The sequence below is a fragment of the Archocentrus centrarchus genome, chromosome 24 (assembly GCF_007364275.1).
Source record: "Archocentrus centrarchus isolate MPI-CPG fArcCen1 chromosome 24, fArcCen1, whole genome shotgun sequence".
NCBI lineage: Eukaryota > Metazoa > Chordata > Actinopteri > Cichliformes > Cichlidae > Archocentrus > Archocentrus centrarchus.
This window is the reverse complement of record NC_044369.1, coordinates 5,953,133-5,972,633: the sequence shown is the minus strand read 5'-3', so window position 1 is coordinate 5,972,633 and position 19,501 is coordinate 5,953,133. Positions and strand designations below refer to the sequence as shown.

The 19,501-nt window shown below is 39.4% G+C and overlaps 1 protein-coding gene across 2 annotated transcripts in view; it reads left to right on the top strand.

The window, feature by feature from the left end:
• The first annotated feature begins 7,630 nt into the window (after positions 1–7,630).
• Positions 7,631–19,501, top strand: part of fam184ab (family with sequence similarity 184 member Ab) — a 219,091-nt gene continuing 207,220 nt past the window's right edge. For both annotated transcript variants that reach the window (XM_030722256.1, XM_030722255.1), the window contains exon 1: positions 7,631–8,328. In XM_030722256.1, coding sequence (XP_030578116.1) covers positions 8,167–8,328 — 162 coding nt within the window. In that variant the 5' untranslated portion in view covers positions 7,631–8,166. The remainder of the gene's footprint in view (positions 8,329–19,501) is intronic.

The window sequence follows — 19,501 nt, the reverse complement described above, 5'->3', positions numbered from 1 at the left end:
GTGCCAGGTTGGACCCCATTTTGCCTTCAGAGCTGTATTAATTCTTCATGGCACAGATTCAACAAGGTGCTGGAAACATTCCTCAGAGATTTTGCTCCATGATACCGTGATAGCGTCGCACAGTTGCTGCAGATTTGCCTGTTGCACATCATGATTTGGTGGCTGTGGAGGCCAATTGAATTCAGTGAACTCATTGTCACATTCAAGAAATCAGTCTGACATGATCTGAACTTTGTGGCATCGTGTGTTATCCTGCCTGAAGCAGCCATCAGAAAATGGACACACTGTGGTCATAAAGGGATGGAAATGGTCAGCAAGAACACTGATGTAGGGTGCGGTGTTTAAACGATGCTTAGCTAGTACTAAGGAGCCCAAAGTGCGCCTGGTATCAGCCTGAACTGCTGATAAAAGGCAGGATCCATGAATCCATGCTTCTATCCTGTTTACAGCAAATTCTGACCCTACCATTTGAATGTCACAGCAGAAATGGAGATTCATCAGACCAGGCTACATGTTTCCAATCTTCTACTGTCCAATTCTGATAGGCCCGTGTGAATTGTAGCCTCAGTTTCCTGTTCTTAGCTGCCTGGAGTGGCACCCAGTGCGGTCTTCTGCTGCTGTGGCCCATCTGCTTCAAGGTTCAATGTGCCTTGAGTTCAGAGATGCTCTTCTGCACACCTCGGTTGTAACAAGTGGTTATTTGAGTTACTGCTGCCTTCCTATCAGCTCAAAGCCACCTGACTATTCTCTTCTAACCCTGATATCAATAAGGCATTTTCTCAAAGAGAACTGCCACTCGGGGGATATTTTCAGACCATTCTCTGTAAACCACAGAGATGATTGAGTGGGAAAATCCCAGTAGATCAGCAGATTGTGGAACAATCAGACCAGCTCATTAACAACCATGCCACGTTCAAAGTCACTTTAATCACCCTGCTTCCCCATTCTGATGCTCAGTTTGAACAGTAGGTTGTCTCCAACATGTCTACATGCCCAAATGCACTCAGACATTTGAGACAAAAGTTCATTAATTTACATTAAGTACCTTTAATACACAGACATAAGTGTTATCCATCTTTTCTTCTAGCTTTCTGCACGAGTGTAAATGTAAAGTGTGTTTCCAGAGCACTATGAGACAAATAAAAGGATGGACAAACATGTTTGCACATTAATATTGTCAAAAGTATTATAGAAGTACAGATCAGCAACATAATGTATTTTTTTTCCCAGCAATTTCATGGCAATCCGATCAATAGTTTCAAGATTCTTTCTGGACCAATGCACTGCTCTCCTGGAGCACTTCAGGGGAACATTTAAAGTGTTTTATCTCAAAGATATCCACCTGACTAAACATCCTGCCAGTTGTCAGCTATCACTTCACTTTGTCCCTGAATGATTTATTGTCATGGAACCGAGGTGGGTGGACTCAACCAGGCAGACTTTGGAGGAAAGTTTTAGTGTAGTTTATTTACAGGAAAAGGTGACACGTGGAAGGATTTACAAGCGTAAGTCATGAGACAGCCAGACTAACTGTTGCTCAGTCAACGATCCAGCGAAGACTAGACGCCACACGTCGGCTTAAGAAGGAGTCCTGATGGCCGCATCAGGAACAGGTGTGCGAAAGCCTCCTGCATCAGCTGGCTCAGTGGGAGGAGACCCAGGTGAGAGAGAGAGGGCGAGACAGAGGGAGCGAGAGAGGGCGAGAGAGCGACACACACACGCGCACACACACACACACACAGTGGCAGAGCGGGAGGCCCCCCCGCAGAACCACCCCAAGACTACCAGGGACCGTGACATTTATTCTGTTTAAATTGAGGCTTTGAGGGTTTTGGTTGTAAATGATTGTAGATGCAGGGGATTTGTTAGAGCTTACTGATGCCCCCTGCCCCTGCCGTGGGTATCTGCACATAAACCCACAACTGAGCCCATGTGATAACCTTGTTTTCTGTAAATAATTTTTAGCTCCTGGGAGTTTAATCCCTTTATTGATGGACCTTGAGGCTCTTTCTTGTTTAGCCTCATATTGAATTCACACCATTAATACTTTGCATTACTTTGTTCAATAGCTTGATGCATCATACATGCATCTTGCAGGCTCTTTGTTTCTATGTGTATCAGCAATGATACGTTTTCTCTGTCCTTAAAGAGTTATTGACCCACAGCAGGACAAAGACAAGGCAGAATTAATGCTCATCTACTGACACCAAGCTTCAGTGAACACAAGTGATTATGAATTGTGCGTGTGGGCTACGCAGCATGTGTGTCTTCCTGCTCACAGATGTGAATTAAAAGGACTGGGTTGTTATAATGGCTCCTGAAGTTGGAACGTTCAGTATGATGAAACTGCAGTGCATGAGAAAACACAAGTTGTCCTTGCAGAAGAAGCAAAAAAGGAAATTATAAAATGCACAATAGACCTTTTGCTGAGCTTCTTATTGACGATACTTTAAAACAGGAAATTATGAAACTGTTTGTGTGTCCTTGATTCCAGACTGAGGGAAAACGAGCTTTTCTTATTTGTAGCCAGCAGCTATGATTTTAAAATGACATCTGTTGCCAGGAAAATTGTTTCACCTGAGACTATCTAAAAAAAATTAGGTCTGAGATACTCTCACTCATTTCAAAACAGGAATATGCACTTGATAGCTGCATACCAGGTCAGCTTATAATAGGGTGGGCTTATGGAAATATTAGGTGAGTGACATGGGAGGTATGTGCAGGTGTTTGTGCATTCATTTGATCTCAGATTAAACAGAAAAAGATCATTTTTGACAGGAAAAATTCACATGAACACCACTGAAGTTACGAGAACAGTAACAAAAAGTTGGTGGAATGATTTTCCAACTTGGGAAATGTGTCCATGAGAAAAACACGTGAATCTGGGGTGGACCCAACAGGTTAGGAAACTGGAATTAATTGTCCAAAATTGCACTGATTTGTGGCTAGATGCTGCGATCTCCTACACTTAGTAAACTTAGTAATCAATTGGACTTAGTAGACAATTTACTGTATTCCAGATCCAAATTAATGTCCAAAAACACTAATAACAATGTGTAACATCATATTTGTCTTTGACAAACTACAGACCTTGTAGAGTATCTCCCCTGGTGAGCACCAATTTGCAGTCTGGTTGCAAATAGCCTCACCTGTGCTGTTCTTTGATGCCTTCAGATGTAACCCATGATAAGTTGTGTATACAGTTAATGAACTTGGATCTGTTCATTCCAAGGTTGTGAAGACTAAAGGGGTGTATTCATATCAGTTCGTCATCTCTGGTGATGCAAGTGGCGATGCACTGTAAATATTCTTATACAGATGACTGGATGCTTCTTGCAACAGCACACCTTGGAAAATGTAGTTAGCTCCTGTAGTTAGCGCCTGCCTTGAAGTTACTTTTCTCACAGGATTGTACGCTCGACCGGGTGTTTTTTTTCCCCTCATCATTTGAACTGCTGATTTAACCAGCTTTTATGCCCCCTCTAGCAGGAGGGCTCCTAGTCTCTTAAGCCAATTAACATTATCAACTGAGAAAATTACTGTCAGCAAATATGACTCTTATGAACATGCGCATCTTCTCTTAAATTAATGAATGCAAACTTTCACAAAAGAACAAGATAATCACATTATTGTTATTGCATCAATGTCTGTTTAATATTATAATTTTAACCATATGTCTTTTGCCATAAAGTTACTGTAATCCACTTCCAATCTTATAGGGAAGCTGTGATTATTGCAAAACTGTACTGTCTGTACACTGTAAGGCACAATTGTTTTTTTTGTTTTTTTTTTTCATTATTTGGACACATTTATTGCATAGAAATGTATGCAGTGAGCAGCCACAGTGTTGCAAAAACCATGAGGAACCCTAAATAGAAAGCATAAGAAAAACTATTTGCGTCATCCCTGTGATTATGACTGTGTGAGATATACTGCCTGCAGCTAGCATTCCAGCCAGTTTAAATTTTTATTCCTCTTCCTCCTCTTAAGCTTTGAATGATGAAATGACGTCACTGAAATTCAGCTTGGTGCATTCATGTGCCGTGGAAGAAACTCGTGCTTCATATGACCTCATTAGTGAGAGTAGCTGGTATCGGTGAGTAAAAAGAAAAATGTGAAAGAGTAAGAATAGACAGTCCGCTGCAGATTTGTTTTATCTTCAAATGCTGCTAAGTCGCACTCTTAAACCCTTTGAGAATGCATTCCTAAGATTTTTGTGGAAAATCAATTTAATTTTACGTGCATCGTCTTTAGTTTGTTTATATCTGTAGGGCTAAACAGGCGGTCTCGTGATGACACTCAACACGTGCAAAAACATGCAATAGTGTGAAAGCTGAGGAGGAGGACAGCATTAGGTTGGATGCTTCCCCATTTGACTTATCAGAAGTTTAATTAGCAGAATATTTGTCACAGATTTAAATGTAATTTAAAGTCAATAAATACATCAACTTGTTTTGAAAATACTACAGTGTTAGTTTTTTCCAGCTCAGCCAGGTTGCCTGGAGCCAAGGCACAAATAAAAATGAACCATGCTTCAGTACTTCAATAGTCCATTGTGTGTTTGTCATTGTGTGAAGAGAAATGGTGCATTGTACCTGAATAATCTGGCACAGATATGCATGTGTGCGCTTTTAGCTTAGGTCAGTGTAAAAGATGCAGCTGCCTTTTTGACTTTTATGCAAATGGATGTAGACATTCAGGATAATGTAATATCATGCATTATTAACACCAATAACATGTTAGTAGAGTGCTGATTAGAATGCAGGAAATATTTTTGGAGTTATGACCTAATTGCGAAGCTAAAGTAACTCAGCCTCAAATAATAGCATCATTATAATTGGCGACAAATCTGATGAAAGAGACAAAACACATGCGCCATAATCACGAAATACAGGAATATTCACCTGCACCTGTCCAGCTGCAACTCGACTGAGCATAAATACACTAACCTGCTGGTGTTTCGTCTCTCATATGTGAAAAACAAGCCTCTAAAGCATGTTGTCACCTCTCTGTGAGAACAGCCACCCATCACTGCTTCATTAGGTGTCAAAAGCCAACCTACCCTTTTTTGTCTGGCCATTTTTTAGAACGTGTACCACCCAGGCTTTACATGGTGATGTGACAGCGTTGTGAATTACCTGTGCTACCTGCTTTATCTCAAACTCTGACACCCTTAGGAAGGAGGGGAAAATCGGAAATTTATCTCTTAGATTTGAGCTCTTTTGGCTACTTCCTTAATTCTAAAAATAGATTTGAGACCATAAGGTTTTCCTGATAGGTCTTAGGCTTTTGTGTAGGAATATTATTTTAATTATGAGTGTGTAATTTATGTTTATTCTTTTTTGGAATTTATGTCACCTCTGTAGTCATGGGGAATGAGGCACCGTGTGGTCTTTGGTTGATGGCTGATTGAAAGGTGATTAATTGATTCAAATTACTGGGTCTAAGTGGGTGTAATTGAGTCCATCTAATTGGCTTGAACCTGCACTGCATAATAGATCTAATTGCTTTTGTCTCAGTGAGTTATTCATGATGCGTGGGGTCATCTTGAGTAGGTTTGCAACTCAGACAACTTGATGCATGATTTTTAATTTCCTCAAAGTGGGATTTAAAATTCTCCGCTGTTACTCATCCACTATTTTTTTTGGTTATTTTACTTATTTGCTTTATTTTGGTCGCATAATAAAGTCAAGGCACATGTGCCGAATTTTAATCTGTCCCCCAGATAAATGATAGGTTCTCAATAACTTTTTGGCTTCAGAAAGCCAGTGAACTGAAAAGCGGCATACAGCACAATGTGTCTCTTCATGGCCAGTTTCAAAGTGATGCAGCTTGAAAGGCAAGTTTCCTTTTTGTGTGTGGCCATGATTAAAGATCTTTTACTTTTCTTTTCACTAGCAAGGACTACAACCTCGAATGCAAAAACTCCTTATTGATAACGAATATGGCAGATGAATGAAAAGCAGTGAGCTAGGCCAGAGGCTGTGGTCTGAGCAAAGCCTCACTGAGGACTGGCAGCAGTAGATTGCCCTGATGCTTCTAAGGGAGGATGAAAAACAGAGAGTGAGAACGTGAAGGCAGCCACAAAAACAGGGGGAAAAAAATGAGTGTGTGGGACAAGTAGTAAAATATTAAATTTTCTATACATTCGTCATGCAGGCTTGTGAAACAGGCTCTCTCAGACTTTATGTGCAAGAATAAAATTAAAGAGTTATTATAAATAGAGAAGCAAAAGGAGTGCTGGTGTCCCACAGACCCTATGGAAGGGCACAAGAGTAAAAGGGAAAATGGAATGATTATGGGCAAAAAATGCCATAAAACTCCAGGTCAAGGTAGGAGTGAAAAAGTAATAGAAAAGCCTTTGTTTTAGTGAGTTTGAGACATTAAAAAATGCACCAGTGAGAATCCACTAAAATAAAAAGCTTTTATTACTTATTCAAACCTACCTTAGGTGGGTGGACCTGCATTGTTATGCAATTTCTTTGGTCATAATTTCCATTCCATTTTTACATCAGTGTTCTCCAACTGTGTGCCTTGAACAAAGTCCAGGTGATGGGATTTTGTGTCAGCCAAAGATCATTATTATTGTAACTGCATAAAAAAGTAATGCAATATAATTGGTACATATTCAGTGCCCTGACTGACATGCAGAAGTCCCTGGTAGACAGTGCGGAGGATAAAATTTGTGAGGTGGCTAAACTATATGTCTGATACCTTCAGTTGGACTGGAGATGTTCTTCATCCTAAATGCATCATTTGCTGTCAGGAGTTAACTAATGCTAACGAGCCAAAAAGCTGGCTGGAAATCAAATATCTTTCCTGAGAGAAACTTAATCAGAACCGTAGACAGCAAGAATGTTTGACTGATTGTGTGAAAGCATCTGATGAGGGTATGGAGACACATTATATCCCATTAGAGGTTATTGCAAAGCCAAATAAAAAGTTTCAAAAGTCATTATCAAAAGTGTTTTCAACTGAAGTACAATCAAAATGGTCACTGATGTCATTCCAGGTGACATTAAGGCTGTTTTCTGCAGATATGAACTTTGTCTTTCAGTGAAAAGGCTGCATGTGTCATACGTTTTTGCTTAAATTAAAGCATAATTAGATTTTATTTGTATTTTGTTAGTTTCAATCGGTTTCCAGAGTGTATTTGCTTGTTTCAGTTTAATTTTTTTATTGTTTGCAAATTAGTTTCCGTGTTTAAGATTAGTCTTTTTTTTTTTTTATTAGACTCCAGCCATATGGAGGGTAAAATGTCAGGGGTAAATCTTTCAGAGCCCTAGAACAGATATATATACTTTTGAAGACTGCTGGCACACAGTCATGTAGACATTTTAATAAAGTAAATGTATCAACGCTGCAAAAGTTAGTTATGGTCTCAAATTTGACCGCTAAAATCGGACTTTTCTTTTATATAAATTTTTACGAACACAAAATTGTACCCAATTTTAATTTATTTCCGTTAACTAAAATTCATTTCACACCGATTTTTAATGCAGTTAATTATAATAACCGTAATCTGCTGTTGGCAGAACTTTACGTGAGCTCGTTTGGTTTTGTCCGACAGCACGTGAACGCAGCGCTGCTCCCATCCTACGTGAATGCAGCATAAACTGTTGAGGTGATCCATGGCAACAGAGGAGCAGCAGCCAACCGCCGAGCCTGTCCTACACGCTCACACACACACATACCCCCAGACTCTACTCACTTCTTCCTCAGTGTAGCCGGAATGCTCCGAGGAGGAATCACTCTTAACAGCTCCCGCTGACAAATTTCTGTATCAAGGTGACCGACCGGGAGCCACTCAGCCAGCCAGCTGCCTGGAAACGGCTGCACATCAGCGCCAGGTGACAGCAGACTTGGACCCGCTGAAAACGGACGCATTCTTACGGACAAGATGGTAGTAGCTCATGTTTCTGGACCTTAAAATTACACATTTCACCCCTTGGTGTACTATTACCCGGACCCAAGCAACAATGAAACCAATTTTTAACAGTCTGTGGGCTCAAAAACCTTCATATATGTGATTTATTTTTCTTGCGTCTCGGCTAAAGATAAATCCTCCACCGTCCCAGTCCTCTCCACCGCTCATTAGCACCGTCCAGTTTGTTGTTATTATTTCTGCCCATATCTTTCTCGAGCATCTGAGGCATCATCGTGAAGATGGCGACTGGGTCGGGTTGGCAGCAGCGCTACTGCCCTGCCGGTCAGGGGAAATTTAGCACATCCTCGGCAACCAGCATGTCCTTTCAGTCCGGCATCGCCATGGAATATACCCAAGACCTGCACCTGAAGATGAGCAAGAAGATAGCACAGCTAACAAAGGTAAGGAGCATTTTTTTTTTTTTTTTGAAGGCCTCTTCTGCACTCTCTGAGCAGTATTTCAACCCTTGGGTTAGACCCTGTACCTGCTGTTCTTCTGTGAGAACTGGGCACCAATCTCCATTGGAAATTTGCCTATTTAGCAGTTAAACTCGTATCGATAAATATGCCTAAGAGGTACAAGACGACTGTGATTCCTTAGTGGATTTTAAGGATGTTCTTGTACTTTCGGGGTCCATTTAAGGCAATATTTATTCCCCTGATAAAAAAATATTTACTCTTAAAGTGGCCTATGGTCACTACAGCTTTAATTCGTTTTGGTGTAAAGGAACCTAAAGTTGGATTTAAGTTAAATGCACGCTGCTTAGTGTCTAAATTGTGAGCCGAAAGACACAGTAGCTTCAAATGCTTCATGACAGATAACCGACGCATGTACTGAACTTTAAAAGCAAACGAAAGCCCTCAAACTTCGATATAATTTAACAGAGTTTGGCGTGATTTCTTGCCTGGCAGGTACGGGCTGCCGGAAGGTCTGTTCGGATGCTGCATTTCAATCCAGCAGCGGGTCATTGGCCACAGTATCGGTCATCTCCTTCATTAATCATCTTCAGCAGCACGGACTCTTCTGACATTTTGTTTTTACTTTTCACACATTAGTTTTGTTTTAAGGTATCATAAATAATTATGCAGCTGAATTAGACCCTTCATTAAAACTTGATGCACATTAAATCTGTCTACTGTATATATATATATTAAGGAGCTCATTGACAGTTGAAATATTTGCTCTGGTTCAGCAGACTTGAATAATATCCTACCTGCACCTGCGGGCTTTCAAGGGCATTTCAAATGTTTTTCACCCCAAAGCAGGATCAGTGCTTTTATGTGACTTGCCAAACTTCAGCGTCTCCACAACATTCGCTTTATGTCACAGCATGTTTTTGGCTCCCGGGTGTCATTATCATCAAGCTGGGGGGGTCCACCGGGGCCTCACGCATGTTTCCAGGTGGCTTGTGAAGGGTTTGACGCCTGGAGTTGGTTGTATGCTCTGAGGATTTGCCTCTGACTTCTAACAATAAGACTTGCGCTCTCTTTGTGCTGAGAGTGGATACCATAAAAAAAAAAAAACAAAAAAAAAAGACAATTCAGCAGCCTTGGGCTAGGTGTGTGCCAGAACTTAGTGCAGAGTGGACTCTTTAAAGTCACAATGAAACAGAAAAAAGTCCTTAAAACCCTGGGAGATAATTCTCCATCATAATATGCAGTGTACCTATTTAATAATAATTGAAAAGGAATTTGCACATGTAATCTTATTTTGAGCATACAAATGTTTAATCTCAAGTTTTTGTGTTTATTTGCCACAATTTACCTACATAGAAACAATTACAGTGCCCGCAAAGAGGTTTTAACGGGAGCCAGAGGAAAATCTGTAGCATCCTAATTAATTTAAAAAATTAAAAAAAAATTAATTAGGATGCTACAGATATTTTAATTGGAAATTTATTGTATAGTTATCGCACTACAATGAAGTATTGTTAGTATTGTCCTTCCTAGTTTGTTTATTGGATACAATTTCTTTTTCATGTATGTTCACCAGTGTTTGGAGTCTTAGTTATGAGTTCCAGTTTTTGGTATTAATAGTTCAGTTAGAAATAGAAATAGAAAGCTTTTATTGTCATCAAACACAGAGCATGATGAAAATGTAGCAGCTGCTACAGTTTAGTGCCTTTCCCTATAAAACTTAAAGAAAATAAGAAAAAATAAATACTGTAAAACCATTATGTATATCAAAAAACCACAAGCACTTACAGGTGAATAAATATGTGACAAATATACAAAACATACCAATATTGCACAAATGCCAGTTATTTCACAGAGGGTTATGGTATCCCGAGCGTACTAATATAGTACAGTGAGATAGTAGAAGAAGAAATGAACGAGTCCATGAAGTTGGTCCTTCAGATGTTTCTTCCAGTCTGTCCTCCTGTGTCCAGTGCTCCAGTTACTAATTTCCTGTCTTATTTCGGTAATCATGTGTGGGCTGTGTCTTGAATTTAGTTTATTTCCTGTCATTGTCTAAATTAGTTTCACATATGCCTCATTTCCCCAGCTGTGTCTCATTCCCCTCATTAGCCCACAGTGTGTCTCTCTATATATATAGTCCTGCCCTTGTCTTTGGGCTTTTACAATGGAGAAGAGGTATATGCTAGCAGATCTTATAACAATGCAAAAAATTGTGCTTGTCATCCTCGTGTCATGGTTATTGTTTCTTGTGTCTAAATCTGAATTTTACTTTATCTGCTGTGATTGTCTTCACCCTGTGTCTTGTTTCTTCCAGATGTCTCCACTTTCCTGATTACCTTATGTGTATAAATAGTCCCATCTTTCCCCTTAGTCTTTGTCTTAGCGTCTGTATTTAATCCCGTGTTTGCCTCCTGTTTTCTCTCCCTATGAACTATGACATCTAGATCCAGATGCTGTGTGCGGTCATCTGACTGTACAGTCAAAAGAAGAACTGATGACAGACGTTAGCCCAGAAGTTTTACCTCATGCTTTGGTGTGCCTTGTATAGAGACTGTTTGAAAATCACTGAAACATGTTCTCAGTAAAAAGCTTATTTTTATATATATATATATATATATATATATATATATATATATATATATATATATATATATATATATCTCAGTGACGTGCGGTGAGGGTCGTGACTGGTGAGGCACTGACGTCATCACATCAGATTTACAAACATATAGCTTATTCACCATTTGATTGGCAACAGTTGTTTTGTTTAACATTAACATAGTCTGAAGCAAACCTTTTAGCTCCGGTGTTGGTCTTCCTTTAATTATTATCTTCTGCTTCGATTGAAAGTCCAGTTTAGAAAATTCTTTCAGTTGAGTTATGTAATCTTCCATGTTGAACATAAGGCCAAGCAACAGGAAAAACTAACTGGCCTTGCTAACTGTTTATGGTAGCTTGCCGCCGAGGAGTCGTAGAGTCCCTGGGATCACCAGCGCCCCCTACCATGAGGCACGAGAACTGCGTGCCTCACCTAGTGTCTCTTCGCAGCAGTTTCATGATCGCTCAACACAAGAATGCATTACACACACATACAGTTGTTAATGAAAAAACAAAAAATAAACTGTGCATTATATACACCAGCTAAAATATGGAAATTTAGTTCATATAGTAAAAGTGTTAGAACATTTTAATAGCCACATGCAAAGGGAAAGTAATCCGGTCTCACTGCATAGCATGCCAGCACAGTTAGTAGTCATTGGCAATGACTATACTGAGCCGCACCACGGATTGCGCAATCCGTGGTGCGGCTCGCCGGGCTGGTGCCTCACCGTTCGTCTCTTAGTATTTGACCGGCAAATGCGAAAATTCAGCGATTTTGAAAAAACTAATCTAAAAATGGTGTAGTTAAATGGAAAAGAACTTTAAAATACAAATCACTGAATGAATATAACCATTTAATTTATTTTTTAATTTTATATTTCCACGATGACAGGTGAGGCCGTGCCTCACCTGCCTCCCCTGACTGCACGTCACTGATATATATATATATATATATATATATATATATATATATATATATAGAATACAACAGTCATTCTGTTGCTTTGCATCTCTTCCCCACGTAGTAATGTGCTTTGTTTTTTTTTTTTTTTTTTTTTTTTTTTTTTTTTTTTGTGCATCTTTCTAGAGAACATGGATCAGCGAGGCAGACAAATTTGGGTGCAGCACCATTGAGGTTAGGATGGTTTGCAAGGGGCTAAACATAACTCCTTAACCCTATACTGTCAGAATATGTTATATTTTGCTTGTGAAAAATATTCTCTAAATATGGTGGTAGAATTACTAGAGCTCAGTGGGTTAAAAAGAGGTGTAAAGAAATGGATTAAATAAAAACTGTAAGACCAAAACCTGCAAAGTAAGCATAGAAATAATATAACCTACACTAAAAAAAAAACAAAAAAAAAAAACAAGATCCACACCTTCTATAGATGAAGGTATGGATCTTTATTTTGAAGGAATTAATATTATTACAGTTCAAAATCTGAACACTAATGCTGTATGTAAACTGTGCCAGAGTTTTTCCTGAACTTCAGCCTTAACAGTGAATGGGCCTTGTGTGACAGTGTTGTGCCAATCTATAAGAACAAGCACAATTTTTTGCTTTGTAATAAGATCTGCTAGCTGCTGCTTCTTCTTCTTCTTCTTCCTCTTCTTCTGTCTAGGTAATTACTCAGTTCAGATCCAGTTTTTTCAAAGCAGTGATTTGTACACTTTCTACAGATCATTGGTCACCAACAGGGTAGAAATCCGGCACCTCTTGATGCCGTGGAGTAGTTTTATCAACATTTTTGTTAATCAGTCAGCTTTTAATCGAGTTAATATACAAATCAAGCATTAAATGAGTCCGATTCAAACAAAGTAGGTAAACTGTGAACCAGTCATCTTTCAACAAAATATCTTTTTTTTGCTGTCAATCAATAAGAGCACAGATATGTGGTCGTGTTTAGCAACAAGATATATGAAATTTTTCACTTTTTTAACAGTTCCTCATATATCGTCTTTAATGCCCTGATGGAGTCTTGTGTATTGGAAGAACAACATCAACAAAATGTATGATTTTAAGACACAGATGGGAAGCATCAAACTGCTATTTGTATAAAAAAAATCTAAATCAGAGATACCCAAAGTATGGGTATACCCCACTGCAGGTGGATAACAAGAATCCAGTTAAAATAAACAATTTTCAGTGAGATTGCCATCAAATAAACATTCAGAAAAGAAAAAGGACTAATGAAAGAATGCTATAAGCTTTTTATTTAACTCACGTTTGATCCTGAAGGGTCTGTATATTGAAGATAAATAAGCTAGAGCCATGGCCATGAGGTGGCAGATGTTAAGCAGTTGATTTAGAAACAAACTCTACAAACAAGAAAATCAAAGTGAATCAGTGAAAACAAAAAGAAGAAAATACTTGATCTTAGCCTCAAGTGGTAATCACAGTTATGGTTAATGGTTAGAGTGGGCTGCAGGAGCTTTTCAGACTTACAAAACAGACTGCTGCAGTCTTGGGTTTGGGGATGCTTGCAAGTGGGACATTGGAGCCCCTCTTTTGCTGAAAGCAGTTGTCCTATGATAGGTGATATTGAACCCTAATGTAAGAGGTGGTGAAAAAAATGTCTTCAGTGAAACAGTTGAGAAGCACTAATTTCATAGTGGCATCAAAACGCGATCAAATAGAGGTTGAGATAAAACAGTATTTCCAGTGAGTGTGCACCAACTGAGACAATAGTGTCTGTTATTTTCATATGTCGAGTCACATGATTACCACACGGTCCCACGGGCGACACATCTGAGCCTTGTGTCTCCAGCGCCTTGTTGTGTTGGGCCACGACAAAGGCAGGGGAGGGGACGAGGCTGCTAGCATTCGGCCCATCTGCTGACCGCTGATCTCTGTAGAGTGAGAGATGCGTTCAGGAATAAATAGCAACCTTGAAACCTTTCTGAGCTCCTCTTGTGACACGTCTCCGCCTGAATGATTTCCAGCTCGCTGTGTCAGACGATGATTCTGGTGTGACCGAGGCACCTTTTTCGCCCCCCATTTCATCTTAATTATTTTAATCCACAGGGTTTTTCCTCGTGCTGACTGACATGAAAATGTAAGAATTTATGTCCGTGAACATGAACAAAGAGCTTGCTTCTTTGTGACCCCTTCATGTTTTGGTATGAGAACAGGCTGACAGTTACAGTGTGCATTAAGTAGCGTTATCATTCCAGTCCACTATACATTTTTGCTGGGATTTCATGCACAGTCAGTAAGTCAGTTATTGATTGCAATTCTCCTACGGTGCTAAATTTCATGATTTGTGATGCAAGACTTGTTGGCTGGCACTTCATGCAGTAATTTTTAATCCCACAAAGCTGCTTTCCTTTGTGTACTTCAGGCTCTGCTGGGATTTCACTGTCATAATTTTTCTTTTTTTTTCATAAGTTACACTCTCTGATGGTTTTCCTTTTATTGTAGTGTTTCTGTCAAAACGCCGACAGTGTAGGGGCTTTGCTGCTATGGCAACAAGTTTTATATAAATTATAATTCAGGGCAACGTACTGTGAGAAGTGGGCTGCTGATTTTCATAAAAAAAAAATACGCTTGATCTTGTAGTGCATCCGCAGTGAGTCAGGAGTGAGGTTTCTGGTTGTTGTCAGAGCTCTGGGAAACAGAGAGGGCAGCATGTCATTTTGCATCGTCAGGAGAAGGCTTTATAACAAATGTATTACCTAGCCTAGGGTGTGTGTGTGTGTGTGTGTGTGTGTGTGTGTGTGTGTGTGTGTGTGTGTGTGTGTGTGTGTCTGTGTGTTTCATCAGCAATGCCTGACTGACTTTAGTGTTGAAGTAAGTCAGAAATAGACCTCTGAGCTCTCTGTGCGTTTCTGGACGAAGGGATCGAAAGAGACAGAGATACTGAAATACTGTGGAGTGTGTGTGCGTGTGTGTGGTGTTTGTAATTCACATTATGTAGTGCCGCTGCACCAAAACAGCATCCTACACATAAACATTTGATGTATAATTTTGAGGGGAAAAATCTTTTTAACCTCAACATTATTTCTTATCTGGATTTTCTGAAGCTTTGCTAAATCCATCAACTCTGTATAAATAGATGGATGTACTGTAACCACAGTGTTGTCGCCCATTAGTTTTGCATTTTGCCCACTGACAGTATTTGGAGCAGAAGGTGACGTACTTAAATTTACAAAAATGATAACCTGAAGTGGTGTACACCATAGACTGTAATTAAAAGATGGACAGACCTAGCGTGCAGTCAGCCTGCACAATATTGTCACATAATAAAACTGAAATTAAAAAAATATTTTCTGCCTGGTTGTATCTCGGGTTGAGTGTTTTAACCAGCTGCTTAAAGCCCTTCTTTTCCATCATGCAACAGTAATTTCCATTCAACGTTTGCTCTTCCTGTCATATGGAGTGCAGCTAGGGAGTGCTTCAGCCATGTTCAGTTGAGTCATTTGTTTACTTTCGGGTTGCACATCACCAGCTGGTTGTACTCGACCGTGTGTTTTTTGTTTTGGTTTGTTTGTTTTGCCTCAAGTGGTGACAAGTTTGCTATTTTCACCTTCAGCATATTTTGCAAAGAACCGTGCTTTGTTGGAGCTCCCTTTCGAGGTACTATATGGTCATTCAAGGCTGACAATCAGCTCTCAGACATGTTTGGTCTTGTGTTGTGCACGCTAGGGAATGTAAATGCATGTTGTTGCTCTATGATTGGCATCATGAGATGACACCCTTTTTTAATTTACATAAAATGTATACCAGCGTTATTGTGGATGATGTGATATGACACAGCCCTATCTTGAAGGTACTGCTGGGCTGCAACCATGGGATTAAAAAATGACACATTATTATTCATTTTCTGACCCACTTTTGGTCATAACTCATCTTGTGTCCTGTCAATAGCATGAAATAACTGGATAGCTCCTTTAAAAGATACCATTTGAATGGACAAAATTATTCTTTTTTTTTTTTTTTTGCTATACTTATGCATTTTTTCTTCAATGTGGATTTCTATGGACCAATAAGAGAAACTGGAATTATAATCAAGATGAAGTATGCATGAATATATGCACGCCACTACATTGTTTGTATCACATATAGACTCAAAGAAAGGTCCAGAGTAAGATAAGAGGATTTGGTTTTATGCTCTGATTAAATGATATTCTGACTTAGACATATCCAAAGAGAAATCTGTTAATTACATTTTTTTCCTCGCTAGTTTGGCTTCTTTACAAGAAACCCAAAAAAAAGATGAAAAGATCCACACAACCTGCTCTCCAATCTGAGGCTTAGTAGTTTTCTAATTTTATATCCCCAGCTATTCCCACACTTTGCACTGTGGCCAAGCGTCTGTTCACTACTACAGGAAGAAGTAATTGTGGTCGATAAATGAAGGAATCGTTTTTTTTTTTTTTTTCTTGCAAAAATTTAAGGCTATTATTCTTTTGTATTTAGTGACTGCACTGAAGAAAACACAGGAAAACAGAAACACACTATCATCACTTGGCAGCAGCATGTGCGTGTGTTGATGCCATAATCCAGGGGTGGTAGTGCAGTGATCTGTGTAGCCGGGGCAGGGTTAGAGAGCAGATGGTCAGAGCAACATGAGTCCAGATTTGGGAATAGAGTACGGCTTGCTGATTGGGATTTTAAAGCCCGATACTGCTCATGTGGATTTTTAAACAAATAAGAAGATTTTAAAATTCAAGTATATTTTTAATGATTAACAATGATTGAATGCTTGTTTTTTTTTTGTTTTTTTTTAGCTCTTTAAACAGTTAACAATACACTTGCTATTGCTGCTTCTCCTGTTCATTTATTAGTTGTAACAATCAGTATCCATCTGATACTATTATCACAGTACTGCTTCTCTAAATATGAGCAACAAAGGAGAGGCTGCATGATTAAAACCTTGATAATATCCTATTAAATTAACTGAATTCTACTCCCAAGATGCAGATGCTTTTACTGTAATTTAGCCATTGAATCATTTTCTTTAACTTCTTGTGAAGAAAGAACTGACTCTTTTTTCTTTTTCTTTTTTTTAATAGCAATCACTTCACATTTTTCATGTGGAAAAATGATCAGAGTCGGTTTTGTATGCGTTCATATGTGGTGTAGAAGACGCAGGGAAAACAGCAGGCGTGTCTCCAGAGCGGCGGCTGAATAATCAGTTTTTAACCACTCAACCTAAAAAGGCTGACGGGGTATCGTCATCACCCTGCTGGGCAGGTGGGTTAGACGGGCGACCAACTTTCAGCTTTGAACATGATAACTCAAGAATGACATCACCTAGGATTTTCACATTCATACCGTAGATGCATCTATTAAAAATCACGGATGAGTTGATGAGATGAGTGAATGTGATAAACTGAGAAACATGTGACCCAGCATAGATGCATGTGCTAAAAATCTTGGGCGAGTTTGAATCTCGGCGACCTTGAACTCAAGGAGAAGTCAGAGGTCAAGTTCTCTGAAAATCTTTTGAACACAATGACGTGATAACGATGTCTCCTAGGATTTTCAAATTGATACCATAGATCCATCTTCTAAAAATCTTGGACGAGTTAGTTCTTACCATAATAATGCCCATCACAGAAATGACAGTATTCTCAGTGGTTTATATTCATTATGATTTTCCTTTTGAATTGATGTGGTGAATAAAGTCACTAAGGCTCATATGCACCCCATTAAGATCTACTGCGACCTGGAAAATTCTGTGTTCTAGAACTTGTATTTCTAGGGTATTTGTGCCACCTAATGACTCTACTGCCACGAGGCTGCAGGGTAGCACTGGTCACCTACAGTATTTTTCTTAAGCATGTTCCTAACTCAGTGAAGGGACCCACAAGTATCTGTGTGACAGGCATATTAAGAGCTGTCTGAATTCTCTAAATATTTATTTCCTCCTTCAGCAGAGGATACACTAGACTGAAAAGACAGGAGATGATGCTGTCCCACAGTTTGTAGCAACATTGCCTGACGGTTCAGATCATGTAAATGTTGATTTATAAGTGTGTTTTCCGTTTCATGCCATAACCTGCTGATGTGATTTAAATTTTTAACAACAGGCTGTTAAACCCACAGCTGAACTGTGAACATTGCGCTGCTGTAATAAAATCTTTTTTTTTTTTTTGTCAAGGTGTTGCCTTGCGTGAAGAACATGGTGTATATAAATTCTAAATCAAGATTATGAGTTATATTAACTGTTAAGATTAAAATTAGTTATAGTAGTTATGTCAAAAAGAAGAACTAAGTACACCTCATTGCATTTAAAACCACCTTTAGCAGCAATAACTTGAGGTAATCATTTTTCCTATGACTTTATCAGAATCTCATCCTTATGGAAGAATTTTGGTCCACTCTCCTTCACAGCGTTGCTTCAGTTCATTGAGGTTTGCGAGCATTCATTTATGCACACCTCTCTCAGGTCCCACCACAGCATTTCAATCAGGTTGAGGTCTGGACTCTGACGGGGTCATTGCGACACCTCGATTTTGTTCTTTTTCAGCCATGCTGTTGTAGAGTTGCTGCTGTGCTTGAAGTCATTGTCCTGTTGCATGACCAAATGTTAGCTGTCAGACAGATGGCCTCACATTTGACGCTAGAATACTTTGGTCTACAGAGGAGTTCATAGTTGACTCAGTGACTGCAAGCTGCCCAGGTCATCAGCCCTCCACCATTGTGTTTGACAGTTGTTATGAGGTGTTTGTGCTCATATCCTGAGTTTGGCCATAATGCAGAGCACCACATTTAGAGAAAACCAATCATATCTATTTTGGTCTCATCTGTAAGTGTGGTTGGATTCTCTGAGAACTGTGCTTCTCTTTTCTCAAGTCCTTATTGATTCTCCTTTAATGCTTTTCCATGACCTCATTATGTTTTCCCATCAAGGTCAATAAAAACAATTAAATTATATATTATTTAACTTTATGTATTTTTTTTTATATGATATTGATAGGATAGGACAACACAACCTTTTGTTGGATGGGGAGGGTGACAGGTGGAAGGGCGATGCTACACCAAGCCCCACTTTCTAGCTCTGCCCCTGGAAGTGTGGAAGTGGGATTTCATTATAAGCTGCAATTTGCCCCAGAAAGCATTCCGAGGAGCAGCTGTGGTGTCTCCTCTCGAGGTGACAAACAGAAAAGATTGGTTCTTACGGGGTGCTGAAAATACCAGCCATGAATTTCTGCTTTGTAATTTCTAAGTATAATTTTAGGAGAATGAAAACACAGGGGGAATAGTGTGCATGTTGTAAGTGTGCGTTTGAGAAAAGCGGCCTGCTGCTGCTGTGAGGAGTACAGCTTATTAACCTCTGCAGGATGCTTCTTCACTGATTGTCACAATTCTCTGTCAGATTTCATTAAGATACACCCACACACTCACACACAAACACGCACAGAGACTTGCACTGAAACACATCCATAAAGCGAGCTGAGCAGAAAGATAGGGGGTGAGATGGGAGCATATTGGCTTGAAGCACTATCCAGAACAAATAAAGCATTGCCGACATGCCTGTTGACACACACACACACACACACACACAACCACAGACACGTGCTTGGACGCACACACATGTGGCTCATG